The sequence below is a fragment of the Phoenix dactylifera genome, chromosome 4, assembly GCF_051530095.1.
Source record: "Phoenix dactylifera cultivar Ajwa chromosome 4, Ajwa_hap1_PhDact_Kaust_v1.1, whole genome shotgun sequence".
Taxonomy (NCBI): Eukaryota; Viridiplantae; Streptophyta; class Magnoliopsida; order Arecales; family Arecaceae; genus Phoenix; species Phoenix dactylifera.
In genome coordinates this window covers 47,095,952-47,115,857 of record NC_143193.1, presented here as the reverse complement: position 1 = coordinate 47,115,857, position 19,906 = coordinate 47,095,952, and the positions used below count along the sequence as shown (strand labels likewise).

The 19,906-nt window shown below is 38.5% G+C and overlaps 3 protein-coding genes across 3 annotated transcripts; 2 read left to right on the top strand and 1 right to left on the bottom strand.

Annotated features, from left to right (window-relative positions):
• Window positions 1–191: 191 nt before the first annotated feature.
• On the top strand, window positions 192–947 carry LOC103714734 (uncharacterized). The gene has a single exon (XM_008802114.6). It carries the CDS (start codon window positions 275–277, stop codon window positions 758–760), a length of 486 nt encoding a protein of 161 aa, XP_008800336.3. The 5' UTR covers window positions 192–274; the 3' UTR covers window positions 761–947.
• Window positions 948–4,846: 3,899 nt separating this feature from the next.
• TIC20-II (chloroplast import component Tic20-II) lies at window positions 4,847–5,645 on the bottom strand. Its single transcript, XM_008803792.6, has one exon. It carries the CDS (start codon window positions 5,626–5,628, stop codon window positions 4,993–4,995), a length of 636 nt encoding a protein of 211 aa, XP_008802014.1. The 5' UTR covers window positions 5,629–5,645; the 3' UTR covers window positions 4,847–4,992.
• Window positions 5,646–5,797: 152 nt separating this feature from the next.
• Window positions 5,798–19,288, top strand: PTAC4 (plastid transcriptionally active 4). Its single transcript, XM_008802096.5, has 11 exons — window positions 5,798–6,042; window positions 7,071–7,189; window positions 7,302–7,412; window positions 12,210–12,274; window positions 12,366–12,447; window positions 14,142–14,216; window positions 15,719–15,789; window positions 15,879–15,961; window positions 16,790–16,854; window positions 16,945–17,019; window positions 18,956–19,288. The coding sequence occupies exons 1-11, from the start codon at window positions 5,919–5,921 to the stop codon at window positions 19,070–19,072; spliced, it is 987 nt and encodes a 328-aa protein (XP_008800318.1). The 5' UTR covers window positions 5,798–5,918; the 3' UTR covers window positions 19,073–19,288.
• Window positions 19,289–19,906: the final 618 nt, after the last annotated feature.

Here is a 19,906-nt window from a genome sequence, read left to right as displayed (position 1 = left end):
TAGTAATATTTGGTAAAAGGAAAAAGAAAAGCTGAAAATGTTTAATTGAGAGAAGCTCGAGGGTTCCTTTATTAACTGAATAACGCCGTTATGGAAACCCGAGCTAGACCAAACAGATGAGTAGATCACTGGATGACGCCATGGGCCAATGGTTGGTTCCTCGGTCTTCTGACCGCCCGGGCCAGCGGGCCTGGATATCTAATTCCGACTATTTAATTCCCGAAGTACACTTCCCAACATCTCCCACCGCACCCAACCTTCTTTCTCGATCTCGATGGGGCTCAACGTATCGAAGCGAGTGGAGAAATCGATCCGTTCCTCGCCTGAGTTCGACGCCGCCTGCGAGTCCGTCTACGACCGCTGCATCGCCGACGCCCAGCACGCCTTCCCCGGCGTCCGCCCCTACCAGCTCGCTAGCGCCGCCGCTCGCCTCCACCCCGCGCTCTCCGCCTCCCTCCCCCTCGTCAGGCGGTGGGTCCCCTCGCCCCCCGGACAGGCCCAGGTCGACGCGGCGCTCCGGCGGGTCGACCCGGAAGCGGAGGCCCTGGGCTCGGCGGAGTTCCGGGACTTCGCGGCGGAGCTCTTCAAGGACGCCATCCTGGCCGGCGCCGGCGCGGCGGTCCTCCGGAGGGTCCCGATCGGTGTCGCGGGGATCGCCGGCGTCGGGATGGTGACGCACGCGGGGGCGGAGGTCGTCGGGAGGGTGATGGGGGTTTACGCCGTCGGAGTCGCCGCCGCCGTTTTTCTCAGCTTGTCTTAATCCCAGGGCTACGGTTGTAGATCTTGTAAATATTAGGGGCGAAATATTAAGCCAAGCTTTTGCAATTTCGAAGTCAAGCTTATGTATTCTATAATTTATATTCTAGTATCAGGTGTGATTCTCTCTCTTATTTGCTATTGCTTCAAAACTTTAAAACAAAATAAAGTGAAAAATTTAGGTTCGTTTTTTTGATGTTGGATTTTATTAAAATAGGTTTGCAAAAAATTTTAAATAAATCAACTTTATGAACTTGCTTGCTTGGTTGCCCTTGATAAAATCTGCTTTCAGAAAAACTGATCGTGTTGTTCAACTTGCAAACTCATGTTTCATTATTTTTCTATGGAACTTATTTTACGAAAATGAATTTTTATGTATCTTTTAGTAAAATACATAATTATACACTACTCTATAGTTTTAGGCAAAGCCTCAATTAATCGAGGAGGAGGAGGGGCTGAAACTCAGCAAGGTTTTGCATTGTAATGATGCAGAGTGTTTCTATCTAGGCTGAGACCATGGTGTGAAAAAAAAAATCAAAAAGTGTAAAATAAGATATGGTGTGCCAGCCCGAATCGAGTGGTACAAAACATATCATATCGGATACCTAGTTCAACACTTGGTACGTTAAAAAAATCCATACAGTACTGATACTATCCTAGTATGGCATCGGTACGCGATCTGGTACCGAAAGAGTAAATCTTGGTATGAAGATTGAGTTATTTTTATTAAACTGATGCCAAGGACCAAGGTGATGAACCCTCTGCTTGGTGATATTGTTGATTCTAATATTAGCAGACCATTGTAGCCATCAACTGAAGGCTCATGATGGATCAAACTTACATAATATCAGGCAATTCATTAGAAAAGCCGCTTCATATTAGGACACTAGCCATAGCATATCTACAGTGCATAGATCTTGTGATGTGTGTAGTTTTATAATGCATCAGTCTCGCTCTGGATGTTTGCATCAACAGTGTTCAATTGTCATTTCTGCCAACCTTGGTCATGTCCTGCTCTTGTCTTGCTATAAATTTGACTGGCTTCCTTAGTTCAAAATATGGTATTGGGCCTCAAAGTACATAATTTCTCTCTCCTTTTTCATGCATTTTCTTTGTTATTATGGTTAACCAATCTGTCTGCATTGAAAATTATAAATGATATACATCTGTCAAAGGGGTACGGGTTGTATCTTTTGTGTAAAAAATGATTGATCTTCTTTCGCAATATCGACCTTTGGGCTGTTGCTCCGCGCAAATCTCAAAGCACTCCAAACTTCGTTCAACTGTCTACACAGATCTCGAAGTGACTCTTGCGTGATCCAATGGTGGATTAGTGCGAAGGAAGGTGAATCCTTCTTTTGTGCGAAAGGTACAACCCCTATCCCTAGCAACAAGATGATGCAGGTGCAGAGTAAAATATCAAGTGGCTGCTGCAGCCTTTACTTTGTTTGTGTTGTCAAGAGCATACTGAATCCCTAGATCGCTTGTTTTGCCACTGAATAGAGACTTGAGATATGTCGACTCATCTTAGCTCTTTGCTAAGCCAGTATGTTCTAGAGAGAAGTACCTGCTAATACTTCTCAGCATATTACTAGAATTAAATCTATATTAGATCATGCTTCATGGCTCATTTGGTTGTCAAGGAATCAGGAAATTGTTTAGGTTGCCAATGCTTCTTCGCAACTGATTGCTCAATAAGTTGTCCAACTTAAGTTAACCCCACCATTCCATATGAGCTGAAAACATCTACCTTTCCTTATCTTATGCTATAACATACTTATAATGTGGTAATTCCTCGCCCCTATAAGCTTGGATCATCTGCAATGCCTAGATTGCACCGTAGAGTGCTGTGCAGTGCTCAATAGTTGCTATCAAGAGATGGATGACTATCAGACAAAACGGCCTTACATGCCATTTGCAATAGGTTATTGTTGACAGCCATCCATGTTTTGATGGCGGCCATTGAGCGCTGTACGACACTCTAGAGTGTAATCCATGCATCACAAAGAATCTTGGGTCCACTCCTTGTTCCCTTCCCATGATTGTTTAGTGCATCCAATCATGCGAGAAGCGCCTTTACATGTCCTTCCACCATCTAGGAGGGCATGGTTGGATATAGATGGGAGATTAGGAAAAAGCTATAGGGCATCAACGATGGTTAATTTGTTAGGCTCCATCATTAGGTATGGATGATATCATACATGCTTGAAAGAGACCAAATGCTATCATGATTGATAATATGCATTGGAGGTGGGTATATACATGCCCATTGAGGAGCATGACCTTATCATTGATAAAGCGGTTTCTCCAAGTTGGGATGAGGACTCTCCCATCCACAACTATTTATATACACTTTCAAACATAATCTAGATTGTTCTTGATTCATCATTGAGTTTTTGTGCTATAATCATTTTATTAATTTAGAAGGTTCGAGATAGCAATAAATCCACTGAGAGTGATGACTCGACAAATATAGAAGGTTTAAGATGGTTAAACTTAGTGGCTCGCCAAATATAGAAGGTTTTAGATGTCAAACTTAGTGGCTCGCCAAATATAGAAGGTTTTAGATGGTCAAACTTAGTGGTACCATATTTTTAGGCGTATATAAATCTTTTGATATGCAACCTATTTTTGATAGAAGTTTTAATGATGAATAACTTTTTACATTTTGAGCAGTTCTTCATTGATAGAAAGTGATATAATCATTTTCCTAAATCTTAGCATGTGAAATGTAGATGAGAGAAAGCATGGATAAGCATAATCACCTATGTAATTTAACTTATATTATGCAACTTGACAATTGCACTCTCTTTTTCATTGAAGACATTTTTCATGATTCTTCTTTCACCTAAGAAAGAAAATAGAGTATGACTAAGACATGTGCATTTAGTAAGGAAAGCATGTATCTTGAAAAGTACTTCTAAAATGTCAAGACGATCGAACATCACAAAGACACGAATATTCATAGGTTTCATATATTATAGTGAGATATATTAATCATAAATATTGGTAGCAGTGGATCATCTAGGCCACTTAAATATTAGCTATTATGCATAAATCTCCTCATTTTGAATTTCTATTATCTATTTCAAGCATTGTACTATTAGGAGCTAAATCATGGACTAGATGAAAAATAAAATGTTTCATGGTCTATACACTTTATTTATCATAGTCTATACACTTTATGTAGATAACAATTTAATTTATTTTTTTCTATATTTACTATATCAAAAAGGATAGCAAAGATATGGGTTCTAGTCAAACTCATTTCGATCATCTCTTAAGAAAGCCAAAGCCAGAGTTTTTGACAGAATTCAACCTTCTATCTTAGAAAAGAATCCCACATTCTGCCTATGTGTTTCACCTTTCCTCATGTGGCCGATAACCACAAGGTCAAATGTTCGAATCCTTCTTTTAACATTCATTATTAATCTATATAAATTTTATTTCTATTAACAAGAATAATAAGTGCATCACATGTGTTATATTTAACCAAAGGCTATAAGTAATCATTTGGATTGGATTATTGCAACTTTATGAACTTGAGACATTATCAAGATTAGCTACGATCTCATTCTAGTTGACTTAGATCTCATAAAAACCCTAGATAAGAGAGGAAGATCGGGCAACAATGGAAGGCGAGCCGTGATGATAAGTTGCAATCGTTGCAATCATTCGTTATTGGTTTTAGGTAATTAAAAAAAAAAGTTAATGAGCATACAATAACAATTGTTTGATGTCAAGCTTAATATTTCTACCTTCTCTAATGGAGAGTCATCAACATCCAAGTTGTTAAAAAATGAGTTTAATTTCAATCATCATTAGTTCTCCATTTTGCAACAACTCTACTGCTACGATGGAAATGTAATGAGCCTACTTCTATAATCTTTTTTATTTTTATTTTTTTTAAATTTATTTAAGACTCGAAGGGGGCAAGTCCCCGTTTCCATCTTATACCCATCTCATCCCTTAACATGGTAGAACCTCGAGAAACAAGCGCTGGATTGCTGTTTTCATATTTCTAAGTGGAATCAATTCAATTCTGCAAACAAAGTCCCAAAGCCCTTAATCCCTGCACAAGAAGGAGACGTCCACAAGATTTAAACTGAAATCACTTCCAAAAAATCCTGATCCAAGAAGACCTTGTGTTGCTACGACATCGATTCATTCTAAGATTACACAGAGAGAGAGAGAGAGAGAGAGAGAGATAAAGAAATCATGCTTCTAATGGAGATCTCAAAGCTGCCGGTCGGCCGCCGCGGCGACGAGCGGCAGGTACGGCGTCCTCCCCAGGATGCAATTCGCGAGACTGTAAAAGAAGCAGGCAGCGGAGAAGATGAAGATGGCGTCGTAGCCGAGCTCGAGGAGGCGGAAGCCGAGGCCCCTCGACGGCACACCGACGACCCGCTGGACGAGCACCGGCAGCGCGAGGAGGACGTCGAGGACGACGGCCTGCATGGAGTTGAACCGGACGAAGCGGTCGAAGGCCGGGTTGCGGACGACGCCGAGGTAGAGGGCGAAGAAGGCGACGAAGCTGGCGTAGGGGAGGGCGCGGTAGGCGGCGACGAGGGGGAACAGCGGGGCAGCGGCGGCGGCGGCGACCGGGAAGCGGGCGAAGAGGAATCGGGCGTAGTGGAGGGAGTTGAGGAAAGGGAGGGAGTAGGCCAGGGCGGCGAGGAGTCGGTCCGACGCCGGGACTGCCGGTCGGTACGACGCCGAGATGGTGTTCGATCTCGGGACGGAGCGGATCGCGGCCGTCGATTTGAGGCGGAGGGGGATATGGACGGTGGGAGATGGGAGGAGGGGGCGAGATTTTGGTAGGGTTTGGAGAGGGGAAAGAGGGGAGAAGCGGAGGAGAGAAAAAGTCGCCATTTTTATTGTCTGGGTTTGGGAGAGAGGGGGTTTAAATAGGGGGCATTCTGTGGGGGGTGATTATTGGCCGTCTGATGTTTGAATATTTCGATCATAACCGTTGAAATTGTGGATTTGGATTGGATGGTCTCCAGGATCTCGTTGGCGGGATCGGGACAAAGATAAGAAGGGTTAATGGGTCACCACTCACCATCGAGAAGGGAATGGGGGATAGAGAGGAAAGGCCTCATCTTTTGGGGATCTCTTCTCCAATTTTGTGTTAAAAGTTGGAATTTGTTTTTCCGCTAAAAATGGCGATGAAGGCTTCCATCAGTGGGTTGAGCTTAGCTTCACCTTCGTCTTCTATGGCTTCTCCTTTGCCGAGGGTTCTCGTCTCTAGACGACTGCTCGGGACCTCATTTCTTAATGGTGGAGGTAATTTCTTCTGCCTTGTGTTCTTTTTGAATTTCTGTTACCTTATTGGACTGTGAGAAATATCAATCGACTCTGCAGCAACTACTTATCTTTTTCTGTATTTGGTTAGTGTCGAATTATTTGATAGTCTTCGGAGAATAGCAGGGGTCATGAATTTGCTCCAAAAAAGAATGGTGAACATAGTGCTAGAGAATTTGCTCAAAAAAGCGTAGTGCTGACCTTATTGTTACCCTTTCGGATCTCCAGTCATGTATGCCTGTTCTGCACAGTTCCTAGGCTGCATTAACATTAATAATCAGTTACCAACTGATGAATGAAGTGGATATCATTCATGTACTAGAGACTGTAGTGCTACTGCCGTGATATATTGTACATCAAAACAAAGTCTCTGTCTCTCTCTCTCTTGTGTTCGTGCACGCAAGCATGTATGTGTGCATGCTTGTGTGCACATATGCACATGCACATGAAATTCTGCGCGACAGGGATTTCTAGGGCCAGTTGGAAATAGTTGCAAATGATTGTGCACCACTAAACTTGATTTTGTTTGAGGCCCAAGGTTGATGGGACTGGTCTGAAGATCAAAAGATGACTAGATATTAGTGTCATGGATTCCTTTGTTTGAAATTTAAAAAGGGACCCGGCATGTTCCATTAACATTTCTTTTTTGGGAATTTGCTACCTTATTATCAATAGTAGATCAATGATTGTGGATATCCCAATGTCTCAACTTTTATGAGGCATAAAATTTCATTTTCATTTTCCAGCTCAGTTGTGCATCCCTTGTGAGCTTGGTTCTAATTGATTTATAGTACATTTGACTCACTAAGACATGTTTTTATCAATTTAGCGAATACTGAATAGGTTGTTCTATGCCTGGAAGCGAGCTGGTTAGGTTCAGCAAATGGGTTACATACCCTAGTCTACCTTATGTATGTTAGTTCAAGTTAATGCTACATATGCATCCATTTTTCGGATTTTATAGCTTGCTAGTGGTATCTGAATTCTTGCCTCATGTTTATGCCTCACAGTGGGAGCATTGAAAGCCAAGGGAGTACAAACATCCAATATCAAAAGAGTAAAATGTCATAAACACGGTGCCCTTGGTGCGCAGATGAATTTATTTGATCGGCTAGCTAGGGTAGTCAAGGTAAGATTAAGAAGTCCCTGTCACATCACCATGTGATATTCCAGGTGCTTTTTTTCTTTTCTTGTCGCTGGTAGAAATAATTCAGTGTACCTGTTTCATTGCAAAAATCTAGTCATATGCAAATTCAATCTTGAGTTCCTTGGAGGATCCAGAAAAGATTTTGGAACAAGCTGTGCTGGAAATGAATGATGACTTGACAAAGATGCGCCAGGCCACAGCCCAGGTACATCAGTTTATTTCTGGTAGTAGAGATGGTATTTTGCTCTCATAGGCACTTAGGCAGTCCATAACAAGCACATACCCTTTCTCTGAGATGATATATCGTTCTGGTTCCAAGTTGCAGATCAATTTAATTTTTTTTCACCTACACAGCTGCATTGTCATTCCTATAGTCTCTTTTTTGAAAGATTTTTGGCCATCTCTGAACTAGTTCACGAAATTGCGAGGAAAGAACTTGACTTCTTCCCAAGTGGAGCCAAGCCGAGGCTAACTATCTGAGGATGGAAAACTTCTTCTTCTTCTTCTTTTAATACTGAAGAAACCAAGAGTCCACTCTTACTAGTATTGCATTATCAGACTAACTAACACATGACTTCTGCATAGAAGGATAAAAAGGTATTGAGATATGTATCTTGTACATCTTGTAAATGACATGCAGTTGCCTTTGGACTCTAGTTTTATACATGCATAAAAGGTATATGCATGTCTAGTGTGATGCTCATATGTATTCTGTCCTGTTAAAGAAAGTATAATGGCCCGAAGTTTCGTACGCAGATGTGAGACATTCATGTGCAATATAATTCCAATATGAATTGTATTACCTGTTATATTGTATTTATGTTAAGAACTTGGTAATTACTGTACCAAATGCACCCTCATTGTGGTCTTTGCAGCCAGGTGTTTAAATCCTTTTTGATTGTACAAATTTGGTTCAATCCCCTATTCATATTATTAGTCATTCCAACTTGTTCTCTTCAAGTTTCATGACACTAGGGTAACTAGACTAGAGCATGAGATCATAATTTTCACAAGCTTCAAAGATCTACCATGTGAGATCATCATCAAATCCTTCCCCAATTTCCCTGCCATTAAACAGCCAAAGAGTTAACGTAGCATGTCCAACGTTCATTTTGGCCTCCTTTTCTTTATAATAAGACCTTTATTGCTATTTTCTCACTTATGAATTGGTTTATAACTGAACCAATCCAGTTTGATACAAGTTTCTGTACATGATGGAACTTCCACTCTGCTTCAAATCTTCCAAGAGACTCCTCATTAAAATTTAAGACCCTCTCCATCCAATTAGTGGCCTTTTGTTGAGCTTTGCATTTCTTTTTTTTGGCAATCATGTTGATTGGTCTTTGGTGTTTTTGGTTGCTGGATCTTTATTCTACCCTTCAGGCAATTTCCATATACTTTCCTATCATGCCCTAGCATGGGGTGCTCTTGTAGCCTCCGTGGGATAACCAGGAAAAAGAAAAAAAGCCTTGGTTGGTTGCTATTTATCCATTGGCGAGGACTCCCCTCTATTTGGTTGATAATCTGCGTTGATATTTTGTTGGCTGCAGTAGAGAGAAAATCATTCCTGCAGGCAAGGAAGGAATTTCTCTTTTTTGGGGATGGGCAATTATCCGCACTTGGCTTTATAGGTGCAAGTAAGGACGTGCTCTAGGGTAAGATGGTATGTTTGCAAGGTAACCAGCAGCAAATAATCTTATTGGCCTGATCTTAACCTTCCATGCCCTCTTTTTAGTCTAGTTGAGAAACTTGAGGTCATCTTTCATTGTTTTTGGTTGACTGAGTCTTGATACCTGGCCTCTCTCAATTTTGTTTGCATATGGTTGCTTATGGGCTTCAACTACCTCTCTAATTCATAGGATGTGCTTTAGGATCATCATGGGATGATTTTGCCCTCCACTAATTAGAGATGGCTTGTTTGCTTTTGCTTATCTTTATCTTGCCTCATTGGACTTAGTAGGGTGCTCCTTTCCTGGATTTTGAATTTCCTTCCTTGCAACCTTCTCTGGGCCTGGCTAATCTATGTGATTGTTGGGTTTAGGGCTGTAAATAAAATGGCTCTGACTCTTAGAAAGCTCATTTATCAGGAATCAGCAAACTCAAGTTGCATGTCAAGGCTCAGCTTATGTCCAAGCCATGCCTGAACAACCTCCAACCTGCAAAATTATGCAGAAGGTTGATTTGGATGAAGAATCTTGTTCAAGGGACTATTTAGTGAAGATTAGACACTCATTATTCACCTTAGCTCAAGGCTTAGGTAGGCTTGTGCTTGAGCCAAGATGGAACACCCATTTCATACAACTGGGTCAAGCTCAAACAGCCCAAAGATCTGCTGGGTTTGGCTCATTGTAGCCCCAGTTAGTTTGACACATAAATTTATAATTTCATATGCCTCATTCGTATAATTTCATATCTCAAAGGCCTTCCTTAGACTTAAGCTTTTCCATGTTTCTTGAATCGACCATCTCTTCTGGTTCATATATCTTTTTTGATGAACTTTCTGGTTCATATATCAGTGAGCCTATAATTTATCATGTCTTGTACTCTCAGTCTTAACCTTTACTTGGACATTCTTGCGTCATGTGCAGAGCTGAGTCACAATCAATTTGCATCTGCTAACCTGCAGATTGTCTTAATATTGTAGTCTATCTTGGTTCATCACTTGATGGTTGCATTGCCTTTTCATTTTTTTCACGTGTCATTTCCTCATCAGATTATCTCTGCTAACCTGAATCATCAGATTTTCTATCCGTTCTAATGTCATATGTTGCAAATCTTCTACCTGGAAATTCTTTCCTCATTACAGTGCATGATTCTTCAAATCCATCCATGTTTGCTTCATACATATAAAGTTTCACCCAATCATTGCTTCCAGCCTGCTTCTTTCTTGTGGAATACTCTCCATGACCACCAACTACCATTTATTTTGCTGCTTTTGGTGTTTGCTGTTTCCTGACATAGTTTGGCTTTGGTTTTGCATCTGTAGCTGACTTGATGATGACAGTACTTCATTATTAACTGGTTCATGGTGCCATTAATCTGCTTTGGTTTTGCATCTGTAGCTGACTTGATGATGACAGTACTCTCCATTATTAACTGGTTTTGCGTCGTTGCTACTCTGTAACTCGTCTGTAGCTGACTTGATGATGACAGTACTTCATTATTAACTGGTTCATGGTGCCATTATTCTGCTTTAACAATCAGGTCAACTCTTATAAACACAGCCTATCGAATTTTACTCTAATGCTTCCTGGAGGTTGGATTATGCCTTTAGCCACTTCTATTAGATTGCTTTCATTGCTACGTGCACCATGCTTTATGTATCTCTGCTCCCTTTGGTTTTTACTAAACAACAGACGTTACAGACCTGTAATTTCACCCCTTTTCACATTTGCAGTTGCACTGTTGATTCTCCCAATGCCTGCTTTCTAGTACTCACCAACAGCTATCTAGGCGGTACCTTAGCTCATTATCATGACATAAACAGTTTGGCCACCTATCATCCTTGAATCTTGGCTCTCAAATATTGTCCTATGGGATGATCCTTCCTATGTTCCATGGTCAGTCTGTACATCTTGCTACACACTCTTTGTAAAAGATCAGTATAAGAAGATATTTGGCACAGCATTATGAGACTGGATTTCTCCATTACTTCTTAGGTTTTATATCTTAAACCATTCTGGCATTCTTGTCCTTTAAAAATTCACTAAATGCAAAATAAACTGTTTGGGAAAATGGTGAGAAAATGCAGAAAAAGCATTGCTCTAAAGTTTTACTCGTTATGTAAGGGATGCTCTCACATACTTTACTGCTGGCTAAAAGCACGAGGTTATTTTGGTCAAAATTTCGAGGAGTAACGAGATATGTTACTTTAATCAGGCTGGCTAAGGTGTTGAAGTAGATATACCTACCTATGTTTTGCAGCGGTTCATGTTGGAAGGCACTGTGGCATGTTGATCAATTATGGTGTGTTAAATGCATTTGAACTTTACAATCATTAATATAATTTTTAAGCAGTGTTCGATGGGTACAGAATCTACAGATATGAGAATTGGATTTGGACATATCCAAGTGTTTGACTTGGTAAGAGGAAAAAGAAGAGATGGGGATACATAGGATGACATATAAATTTAACTAAATTATATATTTGTACCTTTAAATATTATCTATTTGAATATTAAAAAGAAGATGTTAAAAAGATATTATTTGTTAAGATCTTTTAGTATACAAGTATCTCATTCATAGCTACCAATTAAGTATATTAGCAAAATACTATTTTGCAAAGTTGTTTCAATATCAACATGCTTAACAAATATTAAAACATAACAGCTACTCACTCCTGATATCAAATTAGAGAATAACTCATTGTTGGAAGAGTTCAACTCAATTCATTGTTGGAAGAGTTCAACACTTTTCCAATCTTTAAAAGTGGCTATCACAGTTCTTAAGTATTCAAGTATCTGATATATCCAGCATGGATATTTGAAAATCATTGTCGTTCCTTGTCTTGATTATACAAAACATCGGTTGATTTAGTCTGTAAACAACTTTGATTACTCAGGCCCAAGTAAATTGATGAGAAAAGGTTTGATGGTTTAATGTTTTATGATCAAAATTTTATAAGGGTCATCACGAACTTACATGTTTGTGCACATATTTACTTATATTTGAAAATTTTGTACTAAACATATCTTCTGACACCAAAATATTGATAATAATCCAAGACTCTTATGAATAATTGGCATATTCAAACTAGAGCTGTATGATTTACCAATTAGAAACTTAGGATGGATGATGTAAGATCTATTTAGATTGACTAAAATCACTAAATATTTGATATCTAGCCCCAATATTTCTTTCTTTTCTTTGTAAATACATTTTTGTATGTTAGTATGTACTTGAGTGTGTTAATGTGCACATAGGTCCATATATTTTATACATTTTAAGTCCCTTCTTCTATCTTGTAAAACAAATCTTTTCATACTTCCTCCAAATGTTCAAGGTTATAGCATCTCAGAGAAGGCTGGAAAACAAATACAAAGCTGCACAGCAACAATCTGATGATTGGTAATCTTACCTTTGAAGTGGAGTTCTACTACTATACCAGTAACCAAATATGTTGCATGCCAAAAACCTGGAAGTCTTGTTCTGGTTGCAGGTATCGTCGGGCACAGCTTGCTCTTGCGAAAGGAGATGAGGATCTTGCCCGTGAGGCTCTCAAGAGGCGTAAATCTTATGCTGTAGGTATCTCCTAGAAATTCTGGTCAGTTATAATTTTGATGTGCACCACTTTTCATTTACTAGCATTGTTATGATTAAAACTTACAAACATGTCTCACGGAATTGGTCATATGTTTTGTTTTCTAGACTATCATGATAGCAGTAAGATGCAAGCTTCAAAAATTTTTTCATCACAATGAAGAAATTTTTTGGATTTATAAAAGTGAAATCATGCTTTCTCGCCAATTATGGAAATATTATAGTCTGATTATGGGTTTGGCTTTTAAATTGTTTCATCACCACTATTAAAAATCATGTTATGCTAATAAAAAGAGAGTAACAGAAGTGTTTAACGTGGTACCTTGCTGTTCTGATTGAAACTGGTCTACCTGGTTCCAGTCCTAGGTCAGACAGTTGTCTCCCAAATAGTCACATTTTTCCTCAAGCATGTCGAGATCCCTGTGGAAAAGATAAGCTTATAAGTTGATTATTACTATAATATATTAATTTTGTTAAATCATTTTGATCACTTCTATATATTTATATTTGAATTATTGATTATTTTCTTTTAGAACTGGCTAGGCATGGTGCTTCTGCAACGACTGCTGCAAAGGCAAGTGGTTTAGGATGAAATAAGAGGGTGCCTGTGAGAATTCTTGTGTTGAATCTTAAGATATGTCAAGTTTTAAGTTTTTTGAAATTTATGAAGTGCAACTTATCCCCTTTTGGGAGATGTATTGCTATATGCCTACAGTGGCTCTATGGTTGTCAATGGCCATGCTCAACTTAGTAGCCGAAAGGTCTGCCCTGAAAAATTTCGAGTCCAGGTTCAAGACTTAGGCATATTTAATCAAGAACCTCAGGCCGGGGGGCCGGGCTTATTTTGGGCCAGCCCGGCTTATGCCTAAGATTTCAAGAATAGGTCAAATCAGCCTGGGCCCGACCCTTCTCATTGGCAACCCTAAGTGGCTTAATGACTAACCCCATAATGAGATTTTGAAGAGTAGGAATGTATGAACTATGAAGTAGCACTCACGTTTAAATCACTGATATATGGCAGCATTCTAATGCTTCTCCTTTAATCATGTAATTTTTGTAAAGTATCTTACTTGTTGCGTTGCTAAAAAATCTCAGCTTTCCCTCTTTCTCGTTATCCACGGCTCAATCTGCTGTACAGTTGTTGGATTTCCTCATTATGGTAGATTGTCAATTTGTGTTTTTGGTCGATTGTATTAGATTGCTAACACAAGGGCCAAGAACAGTAGCTCGTATCTTCTCCATCTTTGACTTGGGGAATACATCATTTTCTTACATGCCAGCGTATGTACAAGCACATGTATGAATATGTTTGCATGTTTGCATGTGTTTGACTCCACTGTGCATGTATAAAGGTAGGCTGCAAGCCTCAATTGGTTTAACTATAAAAAGGAACACTGACATATTGTTTTGTAGAAAAGTATGTTATGAGTAGGGGTTAAGGTATACACAACTCTTTTTAAACTAACATCCATCTGATGGCATTGATTTTAGAGACTTTGATCTTCAAGTATGCCGAGGAAGGTTTGTATACGATAGAATATGTATATGCATGTGCTTATGTTTTATTTTAATGGAGTAATATAAAAATGCACAAAGTTAGTTATTCTATAAATGGTTTTCTGATATTCATGTGTGGCAGTTTGAGGGTCTGATTGTTTTTATTCATTCTTTTCAGGATAATGCAAGCTCTTTAAAAGCTCAGCTTGATCAACAGAAGAGTGTGGTTGACAATCTTGTATCCAATACTCGGGTGAGTACGGTATCCATTACATAATTCTGTTACTCGTAAACCTGTGTTGCCACCTCTCCACCAGCCTTCCACCCCCTGCCGCCACCCTGGCCCTGAAACTTATTTATCCTTGCTTTCATATGATGTTGTTGAATTTAATATTTGGAATCTTAGATGGATTAAATTTAATCTTTAACAAGTATGACCTAGAGTATTTTCTGTAACCTTCTTATTTAGCAGGAGTTATGTATTTCATGCATAGCCTTTTCAGTTCCCCGTTATCCTTTTTGGTAGGCCTCAGTTTTCCTATGGCATTATCCACTGCTAAGCTGAAGGATATATCTCATTGAAACATTCGGACATGCTCCACCTTACTTTATTTGCAAATCTGTACCACTGGGGATCAAAGGCAACATCAGAGAGAATCTCCACCCCCCGCAGCCACCCCCCCCCCCTCTCTCTCTCTCTCTCTCTCTCTCTCTCCCCATGTGATTAGGATGCCCTTGAACCAGTTGCATCATACTCCTATTGACATGTGGTGAATGTGCAATCTAATGGAACACTAGAAAAAGATTGCCTCTTTTACTCTTATTTTTGCATCATTTTTACAATTTATGGTTGAGTGGTCTATTCAGAAACTTGAATGCTATAGTTTATTTAATGGAAGCAGCTAATCTTGAATGTTTCCATGAGGGGAAAGAGTAAAACAAGGATAAATATTCCTATATTTGACATTCTGATGAGTATTTAAGGTCTGCATGTATGAGATGATTTGGCTAAGAACTATAGTTATTGCTTCCTAGAGCTAAATCTGTGTGGGGGAATTTGAGGAAACTTTGTGATGGGGTTATATTGGTGGTATGCATCAATTAAACTTAACTAATCGAACTGTCTCTACCCTTTCTGATTACATTGTCTTCTAGTTTATCTCCTGGTTAATATCCTCTTATTAGGTGCACAAAGTTTCTAGTTTATCTCCTGGTTAACTTTAGAATATGAATTTTGATACCACTTATTTCAGATATCCCACCATCTATACAATACATTAAAGGATAGTCCAGTGCTCTCCCAGGCCGCCAAGTGTCATCCATTGGTGCAGCCGCCATGTGTCAACAATTAGTTATCCATGATAATGAAGTCCAGCACAGATTGCTTTTTCTTCTTCTTCTTCTTGGAAGATCAACACAGATGGCAAAAAGATGTAGCAATTTCAAGATCATTACATGCATGTGTGCTGTGTGCCAATATTATGCTAGGTCTTCATCTATAAGCCCAAGAAGGTTGTCTAGGGCTGTAGTTATTAGTATTTTTGATATTAGAGAATTTTAAATGCTTGAATTGTATAAGTTGTCACCTGCAATGTGTCATATAAATTTTTGACGAGGACTACAAGAAATTTGTTTCATGAAAATTCAATTGTTTTGATTACTGTTTTCAGTTCTGTATCTCTAATATCTGGTTTTGGGCCATGCATTATATTGATGATTATCTGATTTTAATTACTCTGATACTGTTTTGTGTAGCTTTTAGAGAGCAAGATGCAGGAGGCCAGGTCAAAGAAAGATACTTTGAAGGCTCGTGCACAGTCAGCAAAGTCTGTTCTCTATTCTGGTCGTGTTGGTAGTATTTAATTTATTTATTTCTAATTTGGTATGATACTTAAAAATTCATCTTTTGCCTTAGGACTGCAACAAAAGTGAGTGAAATGTTAGGAAATGTCAATACAAGTAGTGCTCTTTCAGCATTTGAAAAGATGGAGGACAAAGGTAAGCTCTTTGATCTTTTAGTAGAATTCTTATGGTAAATTATTTAACACTCTTCATCTGCGGGAAAATGATTTTTAAAGTCAAAACTCCAGCTACAGCTGAATCTAATCAATTAGTCGATACATTAAGCAAGAATCTTGCAGATTTGCAATCATAGTGGATGTTTGAACCTGAGTGGAAGGTAAACTATGTTTACCATGGCTCATTAGGTTGACAAAAACCATGCAAATCTGATATGGGGGTTGAAACCCACCTTACCTGTCAAATCGAGGTTTCTGAGTTTCATACCATCAAGGTAAGAGATTAGGCTTTTTAAAAGCTGAAAGTACTCCATGTTCTTTCTTTGCATGGTTATTTGGCCTCATCGACAGTGCCTTTCATACTTTTTCTGATTAATAAATATGCCTGGGGAAAGCAGCCTATATTTTGGTTGATACTGATATATTTTTCCATCAAAAGTTAAGAATTTGTACCACTGATTGTCATAATAAGGTCATGTAGCTTGAGTTAAGGTAAAGGCCACACCCATGTTCTCAGGAATATAATCCTATATGCTAGAAGGTTGGTTATTTATACTGGCTTGAGTGTTCCTCCAGATCTCCCCTTCCCATTCGAGGTGTTATGTTTGCTGTATTGCTAAAATTGAGACTGCCAAATTTCCTTGGGTTATTGAAAAGTGGAAGGGGTACAGAGGGATAATCTAGGATCTCAAGGCATGTCTTTTAAGTAGCGGCGTTCAGGGAGGGCCTGGAGCTTCCTCATATATGATCAGTGTAGGGAGGTTTGGAGTGTGCTTGGAGAAAATTATCTGACCTTTACTTTTGACAGTTATGGCTATGGAGTCCCAAGCAGAGGCTGTTGGCCAATTAACCAGTGATGATCTAGAAGGAAAGGTAGTTTTTTTTCTTTTCCCTGGGTACAAGTCTTGGTTAAGCCAGCTCAAAGTTATTTATATCTCTAACACACCCTTTTCTTGTTTGTAGTTTGCATTGCTTGAGAACTCGTCAGTGGATGATGATCTTGCAAACTTAAAAAGGGAACTATCAGGGAGCTCACCGGTAAATTTTCCTTATCTTGGATCATGTTATGCTGAAGTATTTTTTAAAGATTTTTTTGTAAGTAAAACATACTGTTCTTGGTCTCAAAAAACTACTAGATTGCAAGGTTGCACTCTTTCTATTACAGTGTTAGTCTTGTTGCTAGATTTTCTTTTTAAATATCCCTTGCAAATTGTGAGCAATTGTTAATATTATTTATAGCATGCTAGTAATTGTGCACGCGCAATACATGTTTAAGGTAAGAGATAAGAAAGAGCAAGTGATTGAGTCCAACCAGTTTAGGAGACAATTCAAGAATCCGATTGATTTAAGAGTTGAAGGAATTAAGGAAATAAATCGAATCCAGTTAGTTTGGAAGTTTTATGTAACAGGTTCAATCTGATCCGGAAAGTGGAAAGAGCGTATGTGGTAGTTAATTATGCCAAAGCTAATGAGTTATTTAATGTATTTTTAAGATAAATAGAAGGGGTATTATGGGTATAAAAATTGATAGATGGAATCAAGAGGGAAGATTGCTTGATTTCAAAACTGACATTGTTTATATATAGTATACATCTTGAATGCCTTGCTGTAACTATTACACGCTTAGGGCTTCTTTGGATCGTTTGTATTTCTTATTTTTTGCTTTTAAAAACAAAATCATAGGAATCAAGGCAAAAACATGTTTGGCACTATTATTTTTATTTTCAATTTTTAGAAAATATTTTTATTATTTCTAGAAAAATGAAAGTCGAAAAATATAACTTTCACTATTTTGAAAAACAAGAAACTTATATCTTTTACTGCCACCATCAAAACCATCTCCACCATCGCAGCCATCACCGCCACCATTGCCGCCACTACCATCTTCACCTCCACCATCATTGTTACCACCCTCATCTTTTCCGCTAACACCCTTGCCACTGCCGCCACTATCATCTCCACCACTGTCACTGACGCTACCGTCGACACTGCTACAAACGCTGCCACCGCCACCTCCACTACTTTTGCCACATTGATGTTGTTATCAAAGCTGCTGTTGCAACACCACCACGATCATTGCCACTCCCACTATATTGTTGGTTCCCCCACCACTGTTGTAGCTGTCGCCACCAAATCATTGGGATTGTTGTTGCTGCCGCCACCACTTCGAACACCTCAACCATCGTCATCAAATTTATGTTTTTAAAGTAATTGATTATATCAAATATATTTATATTTTTAAAAATTTAGAAGTAAAATAGGAACAAAATTTCTATTTTTCTATTTTCGATTAGAAAAGCGAAAGTGATATCAAACTGCATCGTAATTTCATAATCTAAATTCTGACATGAGTAAGTTGGGATTAATTTCTACAATTATTCATGTTAAACTTGTCATGCTCCCGTGCATCCACAATATGAAAAAGAGGATTTTAGAAAAATAAGGAATTCCTGTATTTCACCATTTGTTTTTGCCTATGTGTACAAGACCATCTAATAACCTCCAGCTTGTTAGCCAGTCACAAACAAATATTTTAATTTTATCATCATTGTGTTTCCCAAATTGCATCTGGCATTGAGATTTTTTACCATTTTATTGAGAGTATGCCTGTGACCCTGAGCAGTGAGCAGTTGATGATTTAATAGACACCAACTAAATCATGTGCTACTTTTGTTCCTTCAAATTAAAAAGCTGCAATTATTTATTTTCATTATTTCTGGTGCACTGTTGTATTCCCTTTTTAATCTTGGAGCTTTTCTTCATAACCAAGTGAGTGGCATTACTACCATCTGTTTACATGATTCAGCGGGTTCCCACCTTTTTGGTATATATCAAAACTTTTTTTTTCCCATTTGACATTATATGACACATGTAACTTTTTTCCCTTGCAAGTGTTTCAGTTTGGCGTTCTCAAACCATGAGTCATGCAAAGCTGCTTTCTTCCTTAATATGTATTTTAATTTTTTGTTTGTAGAAAGGGGAGCTCCCTTCTGGTAGAACTGTTAGCAGCTCAAGCACGGGATTGCCTTTCAAAGACATGGAAATTGAGAAGGAACTTAATGAGTTAAGAAGACAGGCCAAGGAGTACTAGTGTTATCTTTTTTTCTGTGTCTGGGAAGCCTAGCTTTATTGCTCTTTAATTAATCAAACTCATCATCAGGGAACCTGTTGTTGCTCCATTGAAGTTGAGAAGTGAAAGATCGCAATATCTGTTGGTTGCCAAAATTGTGGATAACTTGGTTTTCTATGCCCATAGCTAAATGACTGTACATAGAACCTATTTATGTATATTCTTCTATGCTTGATATTCCGTATTCCATCATTCAGTGGTTTCGTACATATTCTAGTATGTAATACATAGTTAATGCATTGTTTGTTCTAAGTGCTATAACAGTATCTGTTTATGTTGCTGTGAGTTGATGTTTTGTAGAGCCATTGGTAGCAGCTTCATGGGAGCTACTGCTTGTAGGGCAAGGAATTTTTTTTTTGTCCCAAACATGTCGCCCAGAGTGAGCTGTTGCAGGGCAGTGGAAGTAGGGGTGCAATGAACCAAGCGAGTAGCTAGAGGCTCGTACTCAACTTAATTCCAAATTCGAGACTCAAAATTCGACTCGAGATCAATCTAAGCTTTAATATTCAAATTCGAACTCGAATCAATTAAAAAATTCAAAACTGAAAACTAACTTAACGATGAATATCAATCGGGCCATACTTTAGCTCGAGTTAGTGTTTGAATTTAAGTCAAACAAAACATAAAAGCAAAAAGTAGCCTATATATTATATTTTAAAAATATAATTAAATATTATATTTTTTTAAATATTAAATTAATAATATATATTTTAAGTAAAATATAATATTATCAAAAATATATCTACTCAATCAGGCTCTTGGGTTTTCAAAGTAAGTATTTTGTTACTCGATTTC